The following is a 25496-nucleotide window of genomic DNA, read 5'->3' as shown; positions in this document are numbered from 1 at the left end:
ATCAGATATACCAAGAGTTTCCAAAGCTAGATTGAATTACAACCTCTATTCTTATTCTCAGCCACGTTTGCTTAACCTTTAGTTTGATCAATGCAAAGAAAAGGTTCATTCATGAGCATGAACACAACAGAACTGCAGCTTCATGGGAGAATATATTTATTTTGATAAAAATCATCAAAAGAAGAAAACAAGTCTACTTGTGGCAGATCAGACATTCTAGTATGAAACCTGCAAAGAAAAATGCAGTCAAATCAATCAATCAGCAATCAATCAGGAACAAATCTAAATGTAAAAATATCTACATGAGTCATATAATGTTTATACATTCTTTTTTTTTGTTCACAGGTTTGCACTTATGGTGTTTTGAATAACGGAAAATAAAAATAAAGTAAAAACAAAAACAATAAATGTAAAAACAGCTTGTTTCCAGTCTATGGCTTTTTTTCTTTTTTCTTTTTTTTAATCTAATCATATTCTACATCTGAACTGAGCATTTTTACAGTGTGCAGCGATTTGCATATGGAGCGCAGACCTGCTATGACACTGGCTAGCACCTGCATTTTCAATAATATCATTTAACAGCAAACACTAAACGGCATAGACAGCACATCTGTTACAAGACGCTGGCTGCAGTCTTTGGTTCCGCTTTGAAACTCTAAGCGTAATTAATATAGGAGGACTATCCAGTATATCTGTTTAGGAAACACTTCTGAGGAGCAGTGAGGTCAGTCTAACGCACTGATGCATTTCGGAAATAATTAGGTATCTTGGTAAATCTATTTTAAAATAAGTGTTGTGGTGTATAGGTTTGTATGGTAACTATTAACCTTGAGGTGGTTCAAACACATTGCACAAAGGTAAAGAAGCATTACCACATTTCTGAATGAAAAAAGGTATACCATGAAAACAAAAAAAACACTGCGATGCTGGTGTTTAACTGCATAGCTTCATCTAAGACCTAATCATTGAAGCAGCTGGCTCATGTTTGTAGCAGCGTTGCACTTTGCATTGCACATCACTGAGAGTCCTAGGGCAACGAAAATCTCAAGTGAGAAGAGCGAAACCCTAGAGGTATGCTGTACAACCTGATAATTAAACAAGCCAAAAACAAACAAAAAGCAACATTACACTGAAGTACTACAGATAGTTTGTGCTCGCAAGGACAATCTGTGATTATAAAGTTGTTCTATTGCTCAGACACTCTACGAAGCAGCAACACTGAATGAAACAAAACTGAATTTTCGTCCAAGTTGCAGGCAGCATATAACCCCCAGCCGAACCATAAAAAACACTGGGAATTAGGGGGAAACTAAAAGGTAACACTGACCCATATATGGAAACTCATCTGAGCAAAGCACCAGATGGGCTCTCTGGTCCATCACCTGCACTCAGGATAGCCTGATGCACGAGTGGTCATCAAGGGTAAGAGGCATACAGAGGTCGCAAACAGCAAAACATTTGACACTTTTTTTTTTTTAAGGTTTCTAGTAGCTCACATAATTTAAACAACAAAGTGCTAATGATCAAACAACCCTGCTGGGTGTTTCAGTACTGATGAAGGAGCCATGTCGAGGTATACCACAGACATAAAGCGTTGTCCCATAGAGGCTACAAGATCAACAAGATGACCGTTAATACTATGAATAGCCTCTTGACTGTAAAGTGCCATTTATGTGAACATACAACACAAACAAAGGGGACGTGCCCAGTATGAGTATGAGCTCATGTTTCTCACACACAGAGGCCGGTGTGATCCTGTGAATGAGCACATGCAGACACACATACAGGCACCGAGTAGAGAAAGACAAAAAAACAACATGTACACAAGCTCAAGCTTAAAATACACTTGCACGGATCGACAAATCAACTACGAAAGTGCAGACTGAGCATAAACAGCGGCTAGTAAAGCAAGTACAAACTTCAGGCCGGCATCTGAGAGGATGAGTGTATTACTTTCTTCACGGCCGTGGTTCTTTCCATCAATCTGACTAAAAATATTGCAGTAAGTACTGCGAGCTGACAGGACTGAGCGTGGTCTAATCCCGTAGCATGACTTTGCTACTGAAAATCCTACTCTTATACGGGGGGGGGGGGATTTTTCACTCGGAGCTTCAGCTAAATCCTATTCATCACACAGCAGACCTGGCAACCCTGGCCCTGTTACCAGGCAAGGGCAGGACAGTGCCAGCATTGTTGGCATCTATATATAGTTGGACCTGATCAAGGGAATGACCCTCGGAAGGACATTTTTGTGTGCGTCGGTTGCAACACATTCAGGAGTGTCCTCAGGTTATCGAAAACAAAGTCAGCCCCAAATGTGAGGGAGCAAAGAAATCGGGACCACCCGCCACTTTCAAGTGGCTTTTAACACAGCATTCATGCAACCTCTTTTCGTGCTCAAGGTCTTAGAGCTTTGCCTAAAAGCTTCTGATTTGTTGAGACAGATTGTCAGGCGGGAAACAGTGGTACTTTGACACACTGCATACTGCGCAGGGAAGTAATGTGAGCAATAACGCCTGGCCATGAACAGAACAATGAGACAGGAAATCAGTGCAGTGGTGTTTAAAATGTATATCTGACAGCTGAGCATGGGCTATTCACTGCCCCTTTCCTTCTAACTTTAGTTCTGGGGAAGGGAAATATCAAGCAACTGTTTCCTGTCTTACCATAAACATACCAACATTTTTGCTTCTTTCAGACATATAAGAGCTGGGAGTGTTTTTAAATAACTTACAAAGATGGGACTCACGTTTCCAAATATGTGCTCATTTTCAGAAAATAATGCATCACAGTGCATCGCCACAAATTTCACTGTAGCGATCAATAAAATGCATTCTTTGCATTAACAATATGAGCACTGTAAAAAAGCACCAGGCAGCATCTGGATAGGGCACCATGTCCCTGTGTGATATTCTACATTTACTTCATCCTGTCAGGAGGTATTACTGGGAGTAGGATATGAGATTAATTGGAAAAGGCCGGAGCAGCTGTGCCAAAGAAGCAGAGGTAAATATTGAGCACATTCACAAATGTGGAATAAACAGCACGAGTTTACATTAAACAAAACAATATAGGCCTAGTGTACAAATCAACAGACAAATCTATGATGATTCAGGGATTAAAATACAGCAATAGAAAACAAATATAAATAAGAAAAGTAATGGTTATGCATAGGGTTAATAATATGATTAAAAACTTCAACAGAATATCAAGAAACAAGTCATTCGATTCATCCAGTTTAGAGCCTTTCAGTCTGTTGTGTTTTAGCTCTGTAATTCGATTTGGGAGAGAGTCAACAGAGTTACCATCCACAAAGTGAGCTGTATTGACTGCCAAACTGGCGTAATGGAGAACACAATGTGGAGTTATTAAGTGTGATTTAGAGTGCCTCCCTAAAGGACAAGTGGCCATTTTGATGGGAATGACTCCATACAGAGGCATATAGTGTTCCTACCACTGTCTGATTAGGGCCTCAGATGAATTACCCATTCAGGCTTCGTCTCAAGAATCCTCTGCGAGGTTTATGTCCGAGCCTCCGCTGTCTAACGGCAACTCCGTTAAGTATGTGTGTTGTGCGTGTGTGGGCGAGTGCTGGTCTTTGATCTAAGTAGCTGCTAAATTTTATTCTTAAACGAGACTGTCTTTTGTGGGTGTGTTCGTTTTGTCTGTCAGATTTGCGTCGGTGCATGATGGTGTACAGACAAGTGGAAAGAACTGTAAAGCAGAGGAAGGAGTTGTATTTTAGTGGTCCTCTTTTTTTTTTTTTTTGTCTCTCAAAATCTGGGCAATTACGGAGAATGCCCCGCTCCCCCTTTTCTGTTCTTTAGGATACTCTCTCTCTCTCCTTTTTAGGCATTGCATTGCCTAAATCTATCTGACTTTCATTTACTCTTTTTCCCTTCACTCCTTGGGTAACTGCAGTCCTTTTTTTATCTTTAAGGCCCAATACCACCAGCATCAGTGTTATTCTGCGCTGCCACATCAACTAAGTCCTCCCCATCAGCAATTTTAGCCCCTCTCCCAGCAGTTAACTCCACTCCCACAATGGGGTCGGCGAAGAGAGAACTGGCTTCCCCAGAAGAGGCCGACACACCCCTATCGGTCCGTTCCAGCTTGCGGTGCTTGCGTGGCTCCGGAGGTGTGTCCGCCTGAGTGAAGACGGCGCGGATCCTCTCCGCGCAGACGTTGGCAGCCTCCCTCGTCTCCTTGGAGAGCTGCGATAGGCTGAGGAAGCCGTGGGGGAGGTCATCCACAATGCACAGAGTGACAGGCTGGTCTATGTTCCTCAAGCGCTTGGCAAACATCACAGAGTCATCCAGCATGGGGTCTAATGCACAAGCCTGGAAGAGGAGAGGGGAGAAGTGAGAGGGAGGGAAAGGGGGTGGGAATGGTAAAAAAAAAAAAAGAAGCAAATTAGGGTTCCCTTCAGACATGTCAAGAATCTTAATTAAGGGAATAAGAAAAGGAAGCCAAGCATTCCAAGTCTCTTTTGTCACTGCTTCCTTTACATTCTCGCTGACTCACTCTAGCCACTTTAAAATCAGCACCGATTTCCTAATTTTCATATTAACATCCTTACCACAAGAGACAGCAGGCATCAACCCCCCCCTCATGTCCCCCATTACACTCCGATACAAGAATGTAAGCAGTGTACAGTCCTTGCAACTCTATCTCTTGACATTTTGAGGCTTGTTTGGCCTTGTTTTACCTCCTTTCTGCTCCACCCTTCTCTTCATCATCATTAACAAACAATCCTGTCCCTGGTCTGCTTCTCCATGCTGTAACAACTTTGAAACTTGTTGAAGAAATGTTTGACTAATCCGCTCTCTCATGGGGACTATACATCCAACAGTTGCAAAGACTTAAAAGCTCTCGATGCACTGATTGAAGAGCTTAACACTCAGACTGAGTGAGGAACCTATGAGTATTTAACAGCATAAATGGCATCCTTCCCAATTTGGCTTCATCATTCGAACTTTTGCTTCTTCTTACCACTATATGTACAGGTGGCAGCCCTCTCAGCAAGCTATCCGGAGCCAGCAGAGGAGAACAGAAAGGATCCTTAACCACTGGAGAGCTCTCCACCCTCATCTCGGCAAGCTTCTCTGAGCGCAGTGGCTCAAACCCCAGGGGAAACTCTCTTGGGTGCTCTGAATCCAGTCCCTCCTCTCCAGCAGGGGGTGGTATGGCCACTGAAGACAGGTCGCTGGTAAAGGAGGGATCTGCATCCTTGTTGAGGAAGAAATTCACATCTTCTGGCTACATAAAAGAAGACATAAGAAATACATTAGGTCAGGTTAGCTCAGCAATGAGTGGCCAAGGGAGACGGTATGTCAAGGAAATAAGAATAAAGACATAAAATACAAAAACAAAATTAATTTGAAATACACACACTCACAGTTCGTCCTTGTGAAAAATCTACTAAAAAAAACCTTGGCTCATTGCCTGAGAGTCTTGGCTGAACAATCCCCATTTCAAGGAGGAAAAGCATATTTAAAATCTTACATCACCTCTGCTTGCTATTTTTCCCCAGGCAAGCCACTAATCTAGTTTGCTTGTGTGAAAATATGTGAGGATAATCTGCGACACTTTACCAGCACCCACACAACCAAAAAAGTTTGGATATTCAGTCAGCATTTTTAAACCATGGGTGACAATCTAAGCTGAGTTCAATGAGATGAAACATGCACATCACTTCACCTTATATAGCACTGCATGACAGAGGGCCAAAATGTCTCTTTGCTTATAAACTGTTCGACCTCTTAAAAAGGCAACAACTGTTTGCTAAATCTTTCTAATGCAGAGACAACATGCTCATAAATATAAGGCTGGTGTGATTTTTCTTTACAGCAGTAAACATCACCAAATTACAGACTTTTCCATAATCACAGGATTTAATTCCCACAGCAATCCCTACAAATAGCCCAGTGATGATTTAAGTAACAGCCCATAGCTATTTAATACTGTTAACTTGTTCTGCATAAGAGCATCAATGCAAGCTAATCTCAGTGTAGAACAGGTTCAAGCGTGACATACGGTGCGCGCAGAAAGCAGCGGTGCACTGTGAGAGATGGAATTGCTGTTGGATCCCAAGTCCTGGCAAGTCTGGCTCTTCACAGATAATTTCCTGCTAGGGATTTCTGACGGCTCCCGTGGTACAGGTGGGTCGGCGTGGGGAGAAGAGATGGACGCCTCTGAAATGCTCTTCCTCACCGTGTCTAAGAAATGAGATGGATAAAGAAGGAAAATATAATGATGAATGGGGCCGAACAAAAGTCAAAATACATAGTAAATTCTTAAAAAAAAAAGATCAAATAATCATTAAGCACACAAAGTACAGTATATACTGTTTATATAGGTTTAAGAGGCCATGCAAATTGACTTGGAGTCAATAGCAGCACGAGGACACAGGAAAAAAAACCACCACCACTTTCAGTTATTCTACTGTTTCCACTTCTTGTGTGTCCTCTGGTTGACAGCCAACAGTTAAAAGCCTAAAATGCAAATTGGGATATATCAGGAAGAAGAGAGGAGAAGTGGGTGGAGGAAATTCAAATAACGCTGTCATGGTGATATCATCTGCCCGCCCAGAGCCGTCAAAACACAGCTGCAAGAGTCGTCACGGCTGGTCTTTTCACAAAGCGCTACCAATCTCCCATCTCTTTAATAAAGAACCATCTTAGCACCATGATGGCCTTTTAATAATGTACACCCACCAATGACATTCTCATTAGTTTGGGCTTACAGCTGTGGGGGTGTCACCTAGCTGAGGGGACACCAGGGAAATTACGATTCGCCACCAGATTTACGGTGGCTACAATTAACAATTACTGTCAGAGCCCTGCTGCTCCAAAGAGGTGAATTGATATGAATGGGGGACAGGAGGCTTGTGCAACACGGTGGGATAAAGCGATAATTGGCTAGTTGAATGCTGAATAAACTGGATCCATGTCAATAATTTCCTCCATATGGTAATGAACTTTGGGGCAGCTGATGTTGCACTCATCACACTTAAATATATTGGCTTAATGAACACGCTGAAAACGTGGCATGTCCCCACAAACACCCACACACCACCCACATTGAGACCTGAATTATATTTTCAACAGATAGATGTGATCGAAGACACGGGCAGACTGCATCTATAGAAAACTGTGAACACAACTGCGCCAAGCAGAATGCTTTTACACCACCCACATCTAGTCTGTAGTTCCCATCTGACTGCACACGCAAGCACACATACACCCATGCACACAGTCTCAGCCGGTGGTATACCAGTGGCTCCTGGTGGTGCCTCTGCAGCTGTGCTGGGAGGGGCTGAGGCTCTGTTGGGATCCAGCAGAGAGTGGATCCAGTTGGAGGCTCCCTGTCGAAAATCTTTAAGCAGCAGCGCCGTGTCTCGCCTCACCAGGCTCAGCGTGCTCACTTTCTCTACCTGCGCCTCTGTTTCAGGGTCATTGCCTGAAGACGAAGAAACAGAGGAAGGGTTGGTTTGGAGAAGAATAGATGTACAACAGAGATTAAAAGTGTTTTGTTGTTATTCTTTTATGAGCATGAATTGGTAACAACAGAGGAGACGGGAAAGCAATAATAAGAGAGGAATAATAGTAAAGAGAACAACTGAGAGTGGGATCAGTACTGCCACTCAGCAATTTGTTTTTCAGACAGCGGCACACGGTGATGACTGTAGGAGTGAATAGAAAATGATGAGCGTCTTAGTTCAGTTATTGAGAGACAACACAGGAGAGAAAATATCTCTGGAATTTGGCATAGTCGGCCAATTACTGCAGTCTTCTTCCTCTTGTGAGACAACAATATATCATAAGACTTCATAAGGCTTCTTTGTTTTTCACATGAATTAATGACAAAACATGAAAAACAACCCATATGCTAATGAGTCGAGCTTTTGTTAAGTGAAGCTTTTCCAGACACGACTTCATACCAGAGATTTATCATTACAGTTTTTTTTAATACTATACATACTGTGTCGTACTTAAAGAAATCAAGACAGTCAGATTGATTAATATGATCATTAATACGTCTAATAGTGTAAATGGTTATAATAGTTAATCAAATGGAATAAATTATTCAGTAATAAAAATAGCAGAAGAACCACAACAACTTTACTTAATAACGTAATCATTTATTCTGCATATGCTGCATAAATGATTAGGTTATTAATCATTCTTGTTAATAAACCTACAACTACAGCCTAGACCATTATTGTTAACATTTTGAATGATATGGAGCAGCAGAAATTAGACATGTAGAAAATAGATCTAAACTTAATTCCCAACTTCACCAGATAAAAAAAGAATCCTTGCTTGATTAACACACACATACACACAAACACAAACACACACACACACACACACTCCTACCATAGGCACTGAGACACTTGGAGAGCACACTGAGTGGCAGCAGGGGATCCATAAGCGTTAGCAGACGGGAGGGCGATGCGTAGGCGGTCAGCAGGGTAGCCGGGTAGGCTGCCACGATGCCATCTGGCATCCGCACGCCAAAGGCGGCAGCGCGCATCGATGTCGTCACACTCAAGTTGCCACCCGCACTGTCACCGGCCAAACACACTTTCTCTCCGGTCCAACCTGGAAGGATGAAAATGGGACAGTGGAGGAAAAAGAGGGAAGGAGGAAACAACAGAGAATTCAATGGGGAAAGAGAGAAAAATGGAGCTGCAACGTGAGAGAAACCCACTGAGGTGCAAAAAACAAAAAAAAAGCAGTGTGGCACACATCAAGTAACAGTATCTCTTCTCTCCACAGTAATGGTGCTGAATATGCGGCTGCTGTGAGGGGCTGTTGTGTTCTTGTACTACAACACTAGCACATTACACTGCCATCTATGTTAATCTGACACAGTGTGCTTCGGCGGTCGGATGTGCCCCAAACCGACCAGATGTCTTTTGTTTTCTGCCTGAATACTGAGCATCACAATTTGTGTGATAATGCATAACAACGGGTACCGCGCAAGATATCGTGTTGCATCATGATTACTTTCAAAGTGATGAATGAATCCTCTTGAGAGATGCAGGGAATTTAGGTGAGGATTTACAGAGGAGGTCCACAGGACACCTTCACTCTGAGGATTTGCCCCTTTTGTTGTGCATGCTCATTTATTGTAATGAAGCTATTTCTTTTCCATGTCTAAGGTATGCATTACTTTTCCCATGACATTAAAAAGTAAACAGAAAATGTACAGAGGACATAAAAGGCCAGCACTGCGATATAAACAATGCTGCCTGACGTGTGTACCTAGTAGGTGGTGGTTTCTCAGAGCCCAGCAGTAGGCATAGAAACATTCCTCCAGGGCCCTTGGGAAGGGGGCCTCAGGGGCCAGAGAATAGTCCACAGACAAGATGGGAACACCCAGGTCCTGGGACCAGCTTTTCAGATAGGGCTGCACAAAAACAGAAGACAACGGTATGGAGGGTTAAATTTATGAGTGGAAAAAGACTCAGTTTCACAGTGAATATATTATGCTGTTAGATTTATGAGAAACAACAGCAGCCACAATAAAAACAGAGAAGCACAGAGAGAGAGAGAGAAAGAAATGTGGTGGGAAAGGGATGCGTGGGGGTGAACATTGAGAAGCGAGCACATAAAATAAAAATTAAAAAAAAGTTATGAAAATTATGTGTCCCTCTGATGTCATCTGTCTGCTTTCTGGCTTACTGTCTAGACAAAGGCAGAATGAGCGTTGCCCTTACGGTCACCTCCATTTCCTTTCTTCTCATACGCTAATAACAAAAAGGTGCCCACATGTCCTACTTTGCTATGAAGGGGAAAAAAAAAGAAAAAAGAAAAAGGGGACGGTGAGGATTTACAGGGATAGTCTACAAAAACAAACTCACTGTCAGAATACTGAGTGTTTCTCTTTTTCTTGTTGCTAAAGTCTGGTTATGCATTTACTATGCCAACCCAAGGTAAGTGTTTTGCTTCTAAACTGCAATGACGTGACCTTGATATGTGAGAAACTTGTCATGACAAAATATTCCCTCCACAGAGCATTCGTCCCTTTCCCTGTCTTTATCTTCTCCCAACACCTTTTGGACTAGCCTTGACAGGGCTGGCAGTGAAAGCGACAGCTCTTGATTCACAATACCAGGAAAAGCACAGTGTGTGTGTTCGTGTGTGTGTGTGTATGTATGTATGTCGCCTTACCGACCAGCAACTCAGTATGAAAAAAACCCCCAAAAAACAAAAACAAAGTCGCAGCTCCAGCAGGCAGCTGTGCTGTCTTAAAGGCCTACCTGTCACAAGAAATCTTAGAGAGAGACCGCTGACAAGTCAGTGTGCATGCAGTTTAAGCACTGTTCAGGTCATTGTGTGTTTGTATGAATCAGCAACTCCTAAAGGTAGGTGTGTGTGTGTGTGTGTGTGTGTGTGTGTGTGTGTGTAAGTAACTGTGTGAACAACAGCTATTGTTGCCAGAGTCCACGGGCAGGTCTGTCAGTCATCATCTGTCTGCATAAAAGGAGCAAAAGACTTGATACAAATCGCCAACCGGACAGCGAGGAAGTACGTATCTGTGTGTTTTATAGGGCTGGGACTAAGGCTGGTTAATTTTACATGACTCAGGAAACTCCACACACACACACTCTATTCGCAAAGATGCACAAAAATGCACACAACAAGAGGAGCCCAGATCTGTTCTCGAAGTAGGAATTAATGAGAGCTGCAGTCCCACTCATTTTCAGAAAGGCAGAGCAGTTAATCTACAAGCTTATACCTCTACTGGCAAACACTGTGTGTGTGTGTGTGTGTGGTCCGTGCCCAAGTCGCTAAATGCACAAATGCTAGCGCATCCATTCCTGTGATCTCAGAATCATTGGGCACTGGGAGAACCAAAGGCTCCTGCTTAAGATGGACACTAAATGAACAAAGGAGTTTGTGAGATATTAGAACGATTGAGAGGGAGGATGTAATAAAAAAAAAGGCAGCGCCCAAAAGACGACAAGAGTAGGATAGTCTGACAAGTCTTCCATTAGTGCCCCGGGTAATCTTTCTCTGCGGGGTTGTGCAGTTCTGTTAATTCAACGTGACAGCCCTGTTCACCCCCTTCTCTGATTTCTTCCTCTCATCCTCTGGTTGCTATGCAGCTGCAGATCAAGGATGCCCATGTCCTTGGCAATTTCACAGAGCCTTGTCTTCTGGTAGCTGTAAGTAGCTTGATGTCACATAAAGACCGCACACAGTCACAGATGACCAGATCGGCATGGGACGAAACAGGGAGAGGCGCGGGCACAAACCGCATTAAAAATAAGCTTTCTCGTTAAGATGAACCAAGCAGGTTTAATGCTTCCTCCTTCTACAGTTTCAAGAAGACAATCACAAGAAAGTTCCAGACCAGTTTTAAGACATGAAGCCATAACTTATGTGTGTCTGAGCGTGTGTTCCTTTCTTCTAGCGCAGTGATTTAGAAATTAGATCTAGGACATGGGCTCCTCCTTTATAAGACAAAGAAAACAGGGAGAGGATTATATGACTGACAGGAATGATTTAGATGGGAGAGAAGACCAATGTTCGTGTGCACTTTACCAGTAAAGAAGGCATCGAGGGTGGGCATATTTGTCTCTCAGAAATTTGAGGGATTAATTACAAAATAATTAGCTTAACAGCTCATTAGGTGCCACACTATTGACATAGGAAGAGACCGAGACTGGTAATCCCTCTGCTCCTCCACTGTCAGTTACATCTCAACACTTTAATTAGTTGGGGTTCGATTACAATTAGTCTGAGCAAAGCACTGAAGAGATGAGAGGGTGATCTCAGCCAGATGACCGCTGAGGCTCAAATCCTGGCAAAACAACATCTGAGCCAGGTGTCTCATGATGTCGGTGTAGTATTTTGATACATAGGTGCCATGTGATATATAATAGCCCAGTTTCCTGCACGTTGACCCACTGTTCTGTTATAATTATCAGAAATATATATGATAAAATACGTAAATAGTCTTTTTGGATTCATATTTCCTGCAAATTAAAATAAATCAAATTGTTTTTCCAATCAGAGTCAACAAAACTCAAGTTGGAGGGTGCCATCTCACCTCATGGGACTTGGAGGTTTGGGCCACGAAGCCTCCTCCATGGAAGTGGATCAGGAGGCAGGGAGACGATGGGAGACGTTTGGTCTTCAGCCCCAGCGACAGAGAGATGGGCCCCCCCTCAGAGCGGGAGAGAGATAGCAGCGTCTCGCTGTCCTGGAGAGAATGGATGAACACAAGGAGAGATACATTTACAGACAAATAATCAAAATCAGTTGATGTGGCCTAAAACATACTAAAAAAACCCCAGTGATGACAGATTGTGAGGTTTGCATCACTCTCTACCTGCCCACAGTGTGTGTACATACATTGCATACAAAGCCTTGTTTTCGTAATATCTTATTGATATAGTGTTAGCAACAGGGCTCCTTTGAGAGAGGGATTAACTAGCTGTTCTGCAGCAGCTTGCTGCCATCCTTCCCTGCGCCTGCATGAACGCACACCAACTCCCATTCATTACCAGAAACAAGGAGGGTGGGGGGCGGCTGTGACTGAGAGAGAGAGGGCTTCCGCTAATGCAGACTTGTATTTCGCGACACTAAAAAGGACACTGTTGTTTCTTTGGCGTGTGATCAATGGCTGAAAGTGTTTATTTGTAGCCTGACACTTAACAAGACATGCCATCAACAAAGGAGGGGAACAAGCTCGGATGGAGAGAAGGAGTCTCTCAAGAGAATTAGGCATGGAGGTGGGGAAGAAAAAGTGAGAGGGATACCTATGACAAAGCAAGAGAGAGGGAGAGATGATGAAGGAGATTAAGTGCATGAAGATGAGTTGAAGCTGCTGATTACATAATATGTTGTTATACATAATATTTTAAGAATTTGTAAGACTGGTACACGTAAATTGGTTTAACAAGAGACAGTGGAGGAAGACGGTCAAATCTTTTATAGCATTTTGTCACTGTAGTGTGAACAGAATGTTAATTTACGTACCTGTCCTTCACGTAAGTCATAAGAGATGAGCCTCATCTGAACGGGAGCCGTGCCGATGTGCGCGGACGGCGGAGCTATGGTTACAGATGCTCTGTGGTTGGCTGCCAGGGGAAGGTCAAAGGGCACAGTAGGCACAGAAAGAGCCCGGTTCACCTTAACTTGAGTGGATGTCATGCTGGCAAGACTCTGGAGGAAAAGACATGATGGAAAAAAAAAAAAGAGAGAAAGAATTGAGACAGAAAGGCAGAGAGAAAGAGAGAAAGAGAAGAGTGCAAGTTACAGAGCCAGTCAGGTCATTGGAGAGAAAAAGAAACCAGATGAATAAATCATGAACCCCATTGAATAAATTGAATTCCACTCTATTATTACTAAAGGCCTGTAGGCCAAAATGCATAATGATAGAAAGGTACTTTTACCAGAAGAAAGTGAAATATCCTTAATACAGTTTTAAAATTTAAAACAGGGCAGCACCCTCATCTGTGTGCATGGGTTAGTGGTGACAACATTAAAGACATCTTAAGAGTGTGTTCATCAACTCACAGAAAGGACTTCGGTCTCAGTGATGTTCCAGAAGGTCTTCCAGAAATGGACGTCCAGGTTCTGGGTGATGCGTTCAAATTCTGCGCCTCTTAACTCTGGGTCGATGGCATACTTCCCTGAGTTAAAGAAAGAGCTGGCTGCTACACCTGGGAAAGGGAGGAAGGACAACACAATGAAGAGGGGTATAATAATAGGTAGGGTACACCAGAGACAGTGTAATGCAAGAAAGGAAATAGAGTGAGAGTTTAAAAAAATAAATAATGAAAACGAAGGAAAAGGAGAATGTGTGTGGGGTTGGGTAGGGATTGAAAATGAAGGCTTGAAATCATGGGAATGAAATGGGGATTTCACAAAGATAGAAACAGTAGGAAGGAGGGCAGGAACATGGGAACATTAGAACTGGACCCTTACACATAAAACCACAAAATCAGAAAACTCACCGAGAATGTAAAAAAATGAAGGTGAAAGGATGGAAAGGGAGAAAGATGGAAAGAAAGAGCGCAGTAAAACACGGCAAACCTCAGAGATGTGACCACTGAGAACAGTCGTCAGATTCAACAGACTGGGATTTGCACACTCACAGCACTACAATCTTACTACCTATGCTACTGCAGTGTTGAAACAGAAACAGTTCATGGTATCGCAATTAAATCAGATCCTGTTGTGTAAGCAGTCAATGATGGGCAGTAAAGAAAAGGGGAAGGAATTGCACTTAAGGTAACTGCACCTAGACAACAACAAAAAAATCACACGCAGGACAGCTAATGCAGCTTACAGTGCTGTGTGCCAAATCGTTTAGGTTGATAGGAGCTATAGGACAGAAGCAACTTCTTCATCTAGTCATATAGCAGGAGTTCACTATAGAGGACTATGATGAAGGGGTGGGGGGGTGCCAGTACACTCACCATATGGTACAATACTGCTTGCCTCCACTGTGGTGCAGCACAGAGCACAAAAAACCATGAGAGTCAAATGATTCCTTTTTGAATGCTAAAATATTTACTTGTGTGTCCGTACAGGCGTGCGCGGTGAAAATGTGTATATGATGGTGCATGTTCTTGTATCTCTGCCTCTGTACGTAACTGTGTGCATGTTCAAAACACTCTGAAATATAGAAGAAGCACGCCAGCTAGCCCTCGAGATTCCAAAGGATGAAAGAGCATCTACAATCCAAACACACAACATCAAAAAGGTACACAGTCAGGGGCCAAGGAGCAACGTAGAAGAGGCGTGGGGATGAGTACGATGTTCGAATGAGAATCAAGTGGCTGGATGATGAGATGGTACAGCTGCAGAAAAAGATGATGCTGACCTATTCCTGTCTGATGGCGTCTGTAGTTTTCTCCAAAGGCCACAAGGCTGATAGCGATGGTCTGGAGACAGGGTCGAATGGATGGAGTGAACTGTTGGGGAGACGTGGACAAAAACAGAATTAGAATTCTAATCCATTATCAATGGTTCATTTAAAAAACGAGGAACGGACTACAATTAAAACTGCAATCATTCAACCAGAGAAAGTGAAACAGCCAATGGGATATCAGAATACCAGATGAGACATTATAAATTAATTCAGAGAGTGCTAGGGAGGTTTCATCATTTTTTCACTTTCGTTCGATTTTGACCGCCGTGTCCACTGAGGGTTCAGCCTCTCTCGTTAAAACTCAACTAAGAACAGAGACTGCGGCTGAAAAGAGGAGCATTTCCCACATCCAACCAAATCCTTTACTCACTTCATTTTACCTGCAGGTTTGAGCAGCAGGGGTGCTTTGTAGCTCTGTTTTCCTTTCCTGACTTTAACATATTACACTTCTCACCACACTCTCACTCATTTTCAGGGCCATTCCCTCTAGTCTAAGACTTCAGTAGTGCATGTGCACCTGGTGACAAACTAGCCCCTGGCAAGGGTTTTTGTATTTCGTCTTCCAAAGTCAACAGATCATTTCTTTTTCTTTTTCTAATGGATGAATACTTTTTGATTGATAGGCTATGGGAGACTTCGGCAGGGAGCTTTATTCTGTACTTGACAAGTCCTAATATAATAACAAATGTATTGAAATATTTAGGTGCTGCAGAGTGTAACAAGGACAGTAATATGTAGGAGTAAGAGGCAGAACTGTAGATATGGGTAGCAAGATGCTTTACTTTTTCTTGACACTATTGTACGAAATGAATATCCTTCTAACCCCTCATTAAGTGTTTCCTGCCTTTCTTTCTTTCCTGTATACTTTCATCTACAATTCAAGTTTTGGACCATCAAGTACTGCTACTTCCAGTCCTACCCAGTTTTCACTCTTCCTCCTGTGTCACGCAGCTCATCTCACCTGAAAGCCAAGGCAGCGGCCGTAGAAGCACCCCTTGTGCATGGATGAGTATTCGCGGACAAAACTCTCGCTGAGGCCACTTTCATCCTGGAAGAAAAGGTTGCCGTGGCCGTTGTCATGCAACATGCGCTGAGCCAGGTAGAGCAGGGCTCGCAGCTGGCAAAGAGCATTGCAATAGGCCTCCATCTCCCCCGCATTGTGTGCTACGCGAAAGAAGATGCTGCGGCGGTTGGCGGTGATGTAGCGCCCCTTCTGGATGATGTGGAGAAGGCAGCAGCGCACCACCTAGAAAAGTAGATGTAGAACATGTCAATGCCATCTCCTCCATACACAAATGAATCTCACCTAAATAGAAAGATCAGTTCAATTATGAGCAAACGTTGGCTTTATTATTCAATTGGGTATAAAAACGAAATAATTTTTAGTAAATTACATATTTAATGATATGTATTTTTAAGATAACGAATGATGAACTTTCTTTTCGAAGAATTGTTACACAGCATTTTGTGTTATAACAAAGCAAACTGTATTTTTCTTAAATTGTGCAGTCGTTAAAGGGTGACGTCTTCTGGTGCTGCCTTAGTTGTAATTAAGATTAAGAGTGGTAAGCTTGAAGGAGGAAAAAATAGCCCAAACATGTATGATAACATGCTTGAATGGAAGCATGTGAAAAGCTTGCTGCTTCACCGGGGTGTTACAGATTAACAAAAGTATCACGGTGGGAATGAGACGGATTATACGTGTGGAAATCGAGAGGCTAGAAAACAGAGCAGAATTCATTTGCTGCTCTGCTAAACTCATTCAGTTGTGGTGGGCTGAAGCCACTGAAGGTCATGATGTTTCATCAATAAGTGTAGAAGATAAAGTACAGTGGGTACAGTAGGGGTAGATATTCTGCAGCTGGAGGAATTTATCTAACCTGATTTACTACATAAAATCAATTTGTAAAACAAATGGGCTGACCTTGGAACAAAGAAATATTAAGAGCCGGTGAGCAGCTTCTCAGTGTGGGGAGAATATTGATAACAATGTATTGCTTGTTATTCTCGAAGCTGTACTGGATTAAAATGAAAAAAAAAAGAAGAAGAAAAAATAAAATAAAATCAGACATAGATCCCAGACACACACACACAAAAAAAAAAAACATCCCACCGCCTACCTTGACAAGTGAGCGGTAGCCATTAGCAGGTATGTGTGGGTCAAAGTCAAAATGATGGTAAACTGAAGCAAAGCCGTAGATAACGGGCTCCAGACTGCGAGCGTGCTCCTGGATCAGATTCATGACATCCACCAGCCGCCGTGCCGCATCTCCCTGCGACCCCTTGGCCCCTCCTGAGAAGAAAGTGGCATTCTCCTCGCATACGCTGTAAAGGGCCGTAAACACTGCCTTGGTATCCATCACTAGGAGACAGAGACAGACACTAGTGAGACAGAGAAACAAGGCAAGGGTTAACTAAAGCAGAAAACACTTTTTTTTTAATGTATGCTAGAGTGTAAATTCTTGTTTTCATTAGGCTGAGGATTGTTGACATAGAGGCTTGTATCCCAATAACTCCCACTGATCTCACGAATAATTATAGCAACTCGCTGACCTTGGTGCATACTTTATATCATTATTTCTTGTAGTTATCAACTTGACTGTCAGCGAGCATCTGGTCCTGCAAGCACAAAAAAGAGCAACCTGATCCCTATTCTGCACCACTCCCACACTTGTTATCAGCATGTAGACACTGTACCAGGTGGGATATCATTGGATACATCCTACAGAATGTTCTCTTACTCCTATTAACTAATCCCCTGTAGCCTGTTGTATAGAAGCTCATTGATTGAGACGTGTTAAGCAAGCCTTGAAATTAAATGATGTAAATCCTGTGCTAAGCAGGCAAAATCCACAGAGATCTAGGCAGACATGCAGGAGGACAGGAGGAGAAGGCAGAAGCCGTTTCCCAACGTCATGCTGCAGGGAACAAACACAGATTAGTCATACACTGACAAAAACACAGAAACACACTCTCTTAAGAGTCCCAAAGGGAGGTATACGGCTGAGCGTGTTTATCAAGTGTGCCCACATCCCTGTCTTAATGCAGCATAACAAAGATCTGGTGCTATGTCCCAGTTGGATTCGTACTGTTGGACTGAGCTCTTCTTGCCAAGTCATCCGAGACCTCTGTTTCCACAACACCAAAGTCTGGGAACCCGCTGGTACTTACTGTATAGGGTGACTAGCACGCTGAGAGATAGATGAAATACGAGAAGGGGTGGCAGCTTCACACACGGTGAATAAAAGAAAAGCAATGTAGACAGCAGTGCCTCCTTAATAGATGAGAAAGTGAAAATTGTAGTTGCAGGCAGACAGGAGGAAGTAATACAATTTCTTTGGTACAGATGAGTGGTGATAACCAATTACCTTGCAGGGCTGTAGCCCATTTAGTCATTATGGTGAGATATTAAATAATGGTCAGTGTAAAATTACTCTCAAAGAAATATTCTGCTGTCTTAAATCATCATTACTTAAACCACCTCCCTAATAAACACCCCAAATGAACCAACACTCATCTTCAAACTTTTTTCTATTAAAACTTCAACTGAAGCTAGTTCAATAAAGCAATACAATAAAAAATTAATTAATTTAAAAAAAAAAAAAGAAGAACATAAAAAAATACAGCACAGATCCCCAAAGCTACATCTTGGGATGTGGAGGATGCCTTTGCATGCTAAAAAGAGAACAATCATATAATGGAGCCCTTATCGCACAATTATTCTGCTCGTCCCTGCCATTCAGGAAGAGTAATGGCAGAGGCAATTTCAGTTTGCTGGGAGGAATCACAACCTTCTGACATCTGGGAGGAGACATTTATCAGCCAGACACCTTCTAGCACGCACACACAAGCACACACACACACACTGCATGAAAAATCTTTTTAGCCTGTGCCCGTTTTCCCCTTCCCTTGTCTTTGCCGAGGCAAGACGTCCTTTTATAGGCAGATCTTACCACGCTGGATGCCAATTTGTCACAGATAGGAGTTTAGAAAAGGATAATTGAATCCTGTCGCAAAGATTTTCTCCAAAAAATGTTTGGGTGTTGGCAAAACTGAACACTAAAAATGTCCACCTCAGCATTTAGCGCTCTGCCACTGGCTTAGATTATGCTAAAAATGGATGGGGACACATAACCCAATCCTGTGTGTGGCGTGCTGCCCAGCAGTGGAAAACATGCCTCATCTGAACAAACACAACTGCGTACTGAGAAATATGAAAAGTAATATGCCATTATGTCACATCCTCCTCATTGAGATTAAAAAAAAAATGTCCTGGCTAGGAAAGGCAACAGAACACTACACAAAGTTTCAGACAGCTACAGATAATAAGATTTCAGATCACAGAGTGACTATATAAAAATAAGACGTGTCCTCACACAAGGGAAATAGCTCAGTCAAAGCATCTATGGTTTAAGGTGCCAGCTTCCAATTGCTTAAGTGTGTGTGATGTTGCCGTAAAGCCCATGGTGAAATATTCCATTGATTCTAGGTGGCCTTCTTAGGCCCTGGGGTGCAGAGATAGGCCGAAGCAAATCTGCAGAGCTAAATGAGCAGGCAGCACGGAGCAGCAGTGGGGAAACATTGTTGATAACAATATCATGTTCTATCTATTCCTGCAAAGCTTAATGAAGTAGTTTGGGGCCTAAATTTCACACTAATTCAACCATATAAATGGAACAGTCTGGCATAAGCTTCGTCCCATGACTTCACACTAAAACAGAATTTACATTGTGCTGTTCAAATGGTACTGGACGGTGAAGTTAGAACCTCTAAATTTAGCCAAATGTCTCCTTGAGCTGCCTCAAGGGGATCTTCTCTACATCATTTATGATCTTGATCTTGAGATTAATTCATTGACAGTTGATATTAACCTTGGGGTTAACCCATGGGTTGGGATCAGGCATAGTTTTTACTGGAATTCAGGATTACAGCTGTAAATATTTCAGTAAAATCTCAACTGGATCTGTTATCAAAGTCAGTGTAAAGTAAGAATAAATATAAGTTTTGAGTTTGTCAGAGCAAAGAAGAAAGTGTTATTAACCACCCAGCCAAATTTGAATGATTAAAAATAGACATTTCTTCATTTCTTATAAAGACTTTCAAACAAACTGTACAGGGTTACATGAATTCTGTTTTTGGGTCGGAGTAAATTTGAGTTTTCGATCCACACATCCCGACATGTTATGCAAGCAATGAGGCACATTAACAATTCTGGGATTGTTGCTCCATCTCAGAGTTTGAGCAAGAACAAGTGGATTATGCACTGGATGTTCCGAACCAGGCAGCACAGGAAACAATTGCTTCATGTGCAACAACTCAACGTATTACGTCAGCACAAAAACTAGAAATACCAAGAGACACGCTCACACAAAGAACATCTATAAATACACATTCACCTGCCTTAGGGAACACAATGGTTTCTTTGGTCAAACAGTCACCTGAGTGCTGCTTGTGCTGCAAGACTAGCTCTAACAGTCAAAGCAGTTTGGGCTAGCAGCCAAAATTAAAATTGCATTGCCTAATTGGAGTGGGGGATACAACTCTCTCAGCTGGGCAAGGCAATATGCCTTATGTTGACAGAGTAAGCTTGGCGTGAACTTTATGAACCCCTGGATCAGCATAAGCTTAATGATAATGAAACCTGCACACATGACACCCTATCTAACTACAGGGAGTATCTCATATGCAAATATAATGCAAATGATCTCAGTTATGTAAAGCAGAGTCTTATCGAGAGCTCAGAGTTCAAATGTGGCATAACCGAGCACAGGCTTCACCTTTGTTTGACAAAAGATACCTCAAACAAAGAAACAATAAAGCGGGCACTGCACTCATGCCGGGACAGCTGTCAATATGTCATCTACAGGAATAAGGAAAAACACGACTCACCTATGTTCCTCACACAAATATTCTCAGTGTCCACCACCTGCAGCTATGTCAATACTAAGCGTCATGTTTTGGGACTACTGTAAGCCCACTGCAAGTTGCACCTTGTCTCTCCGCATTAAAGATGGATGAGGGTGGGCATTAATAAGTCATGTACAGCCACCAACACCAGCAACATTACAGATGTATAATAATGACTCCTGCTGGGCCACCCCACATACAGTGTGAAACGAGTGTTGGTATAAAACTACCTGCAGGCTGCTTCGGGTATATCATATAATTGATGGTGAGGACAAAACGCTGAAAAGCTGCAAGAGAAAAAAAAAAAGTTAAAGTGTTTACCGGTGTCTGAGTTCAAGCCTCTGTCCTTGTCTGTCTCCTCTCTTCCACGAAAGCAATGAGAGGGGAAAAAAAGAAAAGAGAGAATGAGAGAAAGATGGGACGGGAGGGGTGGCAGAGAGGAAAGAGATCTGCCTCTCGCTGTCAGTCACTGCCTAGTCTTTATGATCCGTCAGTCTCTGTCTGTCAGTCTGTCTTGAAATACTTCTCAGAGGCAACATGTTGTCCTTTTATTTCCTCTCTGCTCATCCCTCCTACGCCTCTTTTTTTTTTTCTTTAAAAATAGTTGGGAAGCTACAAACAACTCCAACCGGGCTGGCTTTCTCCCTGTGACAGTGGACTATTTAGCTATTGGTGGTTCAGCTGGCAACTCCCTGCGACCTTTAGCCTAATAGGCAGATCTAGTAGAGAGAGACATCACCAGGAACACATGAAGAGATAATAACTATATTTGTATTGTGACTTGTTTTCCTTTTATTGCATTTGAGAGCTACGGTGCCATAAAACAAATGTAAACAAATAAAAGTAATACTAGTAATTGTCAAGTAATCATAGTGATTAAAGGTTGATCAAACTCATTTGACTATAAAAAATGTTAAAATAAGTTATATTAATATTTAAGTGCTATATTTTGGTAGTGCCTGTGTTAAACAATATTTATGTAGCACCTTGTATATAAAGTATATCATGCAGCAGGAATGTGCTGTATGGGCCAGCTGTTGAGAAACAATAATGTTTGGCAATGAATCCAGAACATGGACAAAGCGTGCACACCCAAAATAGTGTGTGAAAATATAACTCGGTGAAACTTTTCCAAGGGAAAATATAACCTCGGTTGAGAGGTCTTGGCCAACATCGCAGATGACAGTCCCATAACTCCAAAGAACTGAGACGTGATCCTTCACCCACATAGATACAAAAACATACCCAGGAACACTGAGACATAGAAAACACTAAGACTTTCCATGAAAGGACTTTTTTTGTTGATTTTGTTATTGCTATTACTCTTTCCACCGAGACTCACGTGTTGCTCATTTCTCGGCAGGCTTCTTTCGCCAAAGACATTTTGGTGTGTCACAATAAGAGCACACAGGTTAAAAAAATAAAACTGACGACAGCAAAGGTCCTTATGGCGTGTTTGCTGGCTGACAGCCACGATGACTTACTTGGACACTCCCAAATCAGAACAGGACCATTGTAATTGTTGAGAAACACTTGTTTTCCCACTATGAGAAATCAAAATTCTCATGGAAACGCCTATACACTGCAAGATAAAACTTGTTTATTTTAGGCCATGACTCAAGGAACAAGATTTTAATGTGTAAAGAAGATCTGTATACAATTAGTGTCCGTATGTTTATTTAATATAAGGTCTAAACCCAATCTTATTTGCTGAAACCTCACTTACGTCTTGACTGGGAACATTTTATTCACAAAAGACAGTTATCAGCTCTGTGCATCCTAGAAGCTGAACAGTCTGGTTGTTTCAAAGCTAATTAAATAATCTGACAGTGATTAACCTTCTGCTACTTTTATATTTAGTATACATCCTGGCTCATTTATCGTCACTACAGATCACTCTTGCTCTGAAAATGTAACCTTGGTAAAAAGAGACGCAGACAAAAGAGTTTTCCTTTTGGCTGTAAAAACCTGCTTGTTAACATTTCTGACTAGAAATTATAGCCGTGCTGCTCCCTTCCACACAGTAAACATACAGGAGATTCTCGTCAAGGGTTTCTTTCAGAGTCGGGGACTGTGGGCCTCCCATCAGACAAAGCTTGGAAAAAGGCGCCCCCCCTCACCCCCTCTTAGTTTACTTGCTTAATTTCACTCCATCGGGGATGTCTCCGGGAACATGATTGTTTTATTTGATCCACCAGACATTCCAATCCCCCCAAAAAACTACTATATCTCCAGACAATCAAATTACACACATTCAGGCTCTTCTATGTGATACCCTTGTGATAACTAAAGTAACAACTAATGTAATGTGTTTTCACTTTATTCACTGAGCCTCCCTTGAAACTATTTGCAGCCCCTTAGGGAGGCCCACCCCCTACTTTAAAAAAACTCACTGATGTGGCCTTATGTTAAAGACAACTGAGCTACCGCCTAACGTCAGTGTGATTGAGTGTGCTGATTTTGTCTAGGCAGTCTCTAACTCGTGGCCCCGATGAGTTTCTCTTTATCAAGCCAAACGGGGGAAATGTAAAAGTCCAAGCATATTAAAACACAGTGGCTGTGGTAGTGGAAGAGCACAATGCCTGCATCGATCTATGCGAGTAGAAAGCCTCAACATTCATGACGCGTCCAGACCAGACAGCCTTAAAACTAAAATTCTTTTGTTTTTCCCTTCTATAGGATAGGACGTCATGTCAGGCTTTTTGAACTCTGCCAGACATCTGACACTCTCTGAAAGTGTCATGTCTATAGGAAGCAGGCTTTAAAAATAGACAAACCTGCGCACTTGCACAAGCAAGAGGAAGTGTCAGCAACAGGGGATCTGCAGTGTTGCATTTGTGAGCCCCTGACCCTTCTCCCAGACAGACCACCTTCTTACACACAAGGCCAAACCGAACAACAGGAAACTAGCAACAATGAGCGCCTCCGAATGGGGACACATAAGACTTCCCTTCAGTTTCTATAAACGCATCGCCTTTAATGAAATAGAAAATTATAAAAATCTGATGAGCATGGCGTAAGCTCGACCTCATGCAACAAGTAAGAATAGGTTAAAACCTTTGCAGTCCCATTTTATTTTTTATGTTTGTTCGCAGACAATGTGATGGGATAATGTTGAGGACAAAGCTAATAAAGCCTTTAGGGACTTGGTTGGATTGTTCCAGTTACAGTGGCCTAGTTAAAAAAAAAAAAAAAGAACAAATAGAGCAACAGAGGGGAAGTTTGTTTGGTCATAACAACAGATGCACAGTGCCAGCAGGCTGCATCCTGTCAGCTCTGACACCACTTCACTTATAGTCAGCTATACCTCAACCTGACCTGGGAGCTTAATCTAGTTACACCACTTGATCTTGTTGGCAGTACCTGTTCAGGTGCGTCCTGTCAGTGTCACCAGTTGAGACTATGGGCACAAAACGTAAAAAATGTCAATATAAACACAACACAGAGGGATATGATGAGATACTACAACTAACGCTGCACATAACTGTAACCGTAACCAGGGTGATGCTCGTAACTAGGGACAACCTAGCGACAGGGGTTGACCCGGCACTACTTTCAGCTACGCTTTTAATCTATACTACAAAAGCTTTTCTGTGTGCCTTCCTCCTTTTTATGTCATAAAACAGTCACAGGACCTAAGCAGCTGAGTCGGAGCCAGCGGCTTAAATCCTAGTTATTCATTTCAGCTACCGGAGGCCAGCTAACGTAGCTGCTAACCGCTCGCCTTAGCGGGAGGTGACAGTTCAAGAGCGACAAAAAAACAAAACAAAAGAAGGACGTTACTAAAAAAAAAAGGATGGGGAGGCCGAGGAAAACTCACCCACTGGACCTTCTTTGAGTTTCGACGACCGTCTTCCATTCACATTTTTCTCAAGTCTGCTATTCCCACCACTCTTCTTGCTCGACGCCATCTTCGCCCACTCTGTTTACGCACCGCCTCTCACATCTCTCCTACATACCTGCCCGAGAGCTCCGAGGCCCCGCCCCATGCCAAAAATGATAGCCAATGAACGGCCGCGCCGACGTCCAGTAGCCAATCATGACGCTCAAAAAAATCGGCAAGCGTCCGCCCTGTCGTCTTTGTTGTACAAAAGGAAAGTAAACTCAGATTAGAGGCTCGTTGTTTAATTTCCTTGCTAATTATATTATTTGGAATATTTATAGAAGGCTTTGTAGGATTTTCTTTTACAGAATTAGAACACATATTTGACTGAAAGCAAATAAAAAAGCAATCACATAATCAAGTCATTCAGTAAAATACAAGAGGTTCATAATATGGGGTTATTTTATTTTATTTTTTTAAACAAACATTAAAAAAAAGCTGATAACAAAGCAACTCAGGAGCTGTGTTTTGAAGTTCAGAGTTTTAACACAAATACAATTTACAGCTGAATGTATGAAACATTAAAAAAAAAGTGGAGGAGCTTCTTGATTCTAAATCCTTGGCTACAGTCCTGTTTTCAAGCTGAATATATAATGTTCACTCTCAAATTAAAGAAGCTGAATAAACAATATGTCGTCAAAAGCTAAATCCAAATCGTTTGCAGTTGAGAATGAACTTGATCTTCAGATAGTGTGATATAGTGTAATACTTGAGCTACTAAAAAAAACAGCAAATAAAAAAGCAATCACACAATTGTGACACATAATCAAGTCATTCAGTAAAATACAAGAAGTTCATAATATGAGGT

The 25496-nt window shown here is 42.2% G+C and overlaps 1 protein-coding gene across 4 annotated transcripts; it reads right to left on the bottom strand.

Moving 5' to 3' along the window:
• Positions 1–139: 139 nt before the first annotated feature.
• On the bottom strand, positions 140–24770 carry lipeb (lipase, hormone-sensitive b). Of its 4 annotated transcripts, XM_027286151.1 has the most exons (15): positions 24626–24770; positions 24169–24205; positions 21127–21167; positions 17019–17260; positions 15860–16144; positions 14851–14941; positions 13539–13684; positions 12999–13184; positions 12067–12219; positions 9273–9417; positions 8382–8606; positions 7276–7461; positions 6037–6218; positions 4993–5259; positions 140–4340 (listed from the first exon to the last, which is right to left on the bottom strand). In XM_027286151.1, exons 1-15 carry the CDS (start codon positions 24714–24716, stop codon positions 3936–3938), a joined length of 2682 nt encoding a protein of 893 aa, XP_027141952.1. In that variant the 5' UTR covers positions 24717–24770; the 3' UTR covers positions 140–3935. The 4 variants fall into 4 exon arrangements, with proteins under 4 accessions (XP_027141952.1, XP_027141954.1, XP_027141955.1 ...); XM_027286153.1 differs by lacking the exon at positions 24169–24205 and having other exon boundaries at positions 24626–24727; XM_027286154.1 differs by lacking the exon at positions 21127–21167 and having other exon boundaries at positions 24626–24723.
• Between the last annotated feature and the right edge of the window lie 726 nt (positions 24771–25496).

This window comes from Larimichthys crocea, chromosome XIII, assembly GCF_000972845.2.
Source record: "Larimichthys crocea isolate SSNF chromosome XIII, L_crocea_2.0, whole genome shotgun sequence".
NCBI classification, from domain to species: domain Eukaryota; kingdom Metazoa; phylum Chordata; class Actinopteri; family Sciaenidae; genus Larimichthys; species Larimichthys crocea.
The sequence above is the reverse complement of the archived record's forward strand: the minus strand, read 5'-3'. Positions and strand labels throughout refer to the sequence as shown.

Excerpts from the sequence above, each read along its gene's own strand:
- lipeb (XM_027286151.1), bottom strand. The coding sequence starts at position 24,716 with ATGGCGTCGAGCAAGAAGAGTGGTGGGAATAGCAGACTTGAGAAAAAT. Across the intron at positions 7,462-8,381 it reads CAAGTGTCTCAGTGCCTATG|GCAATGACCCTGAAACAGAG; the intron begins GTAGGAGTGTGT and ends CTTCGTCTTCAG. Across the intron at positions 5,260-6,036 it reads CGCTGCTTTCTGCGCGCACC|CCAGAAGATGTGAATTTCTT; the intron begins GTATGTCACGCT and ends TCTTTTATGTAG.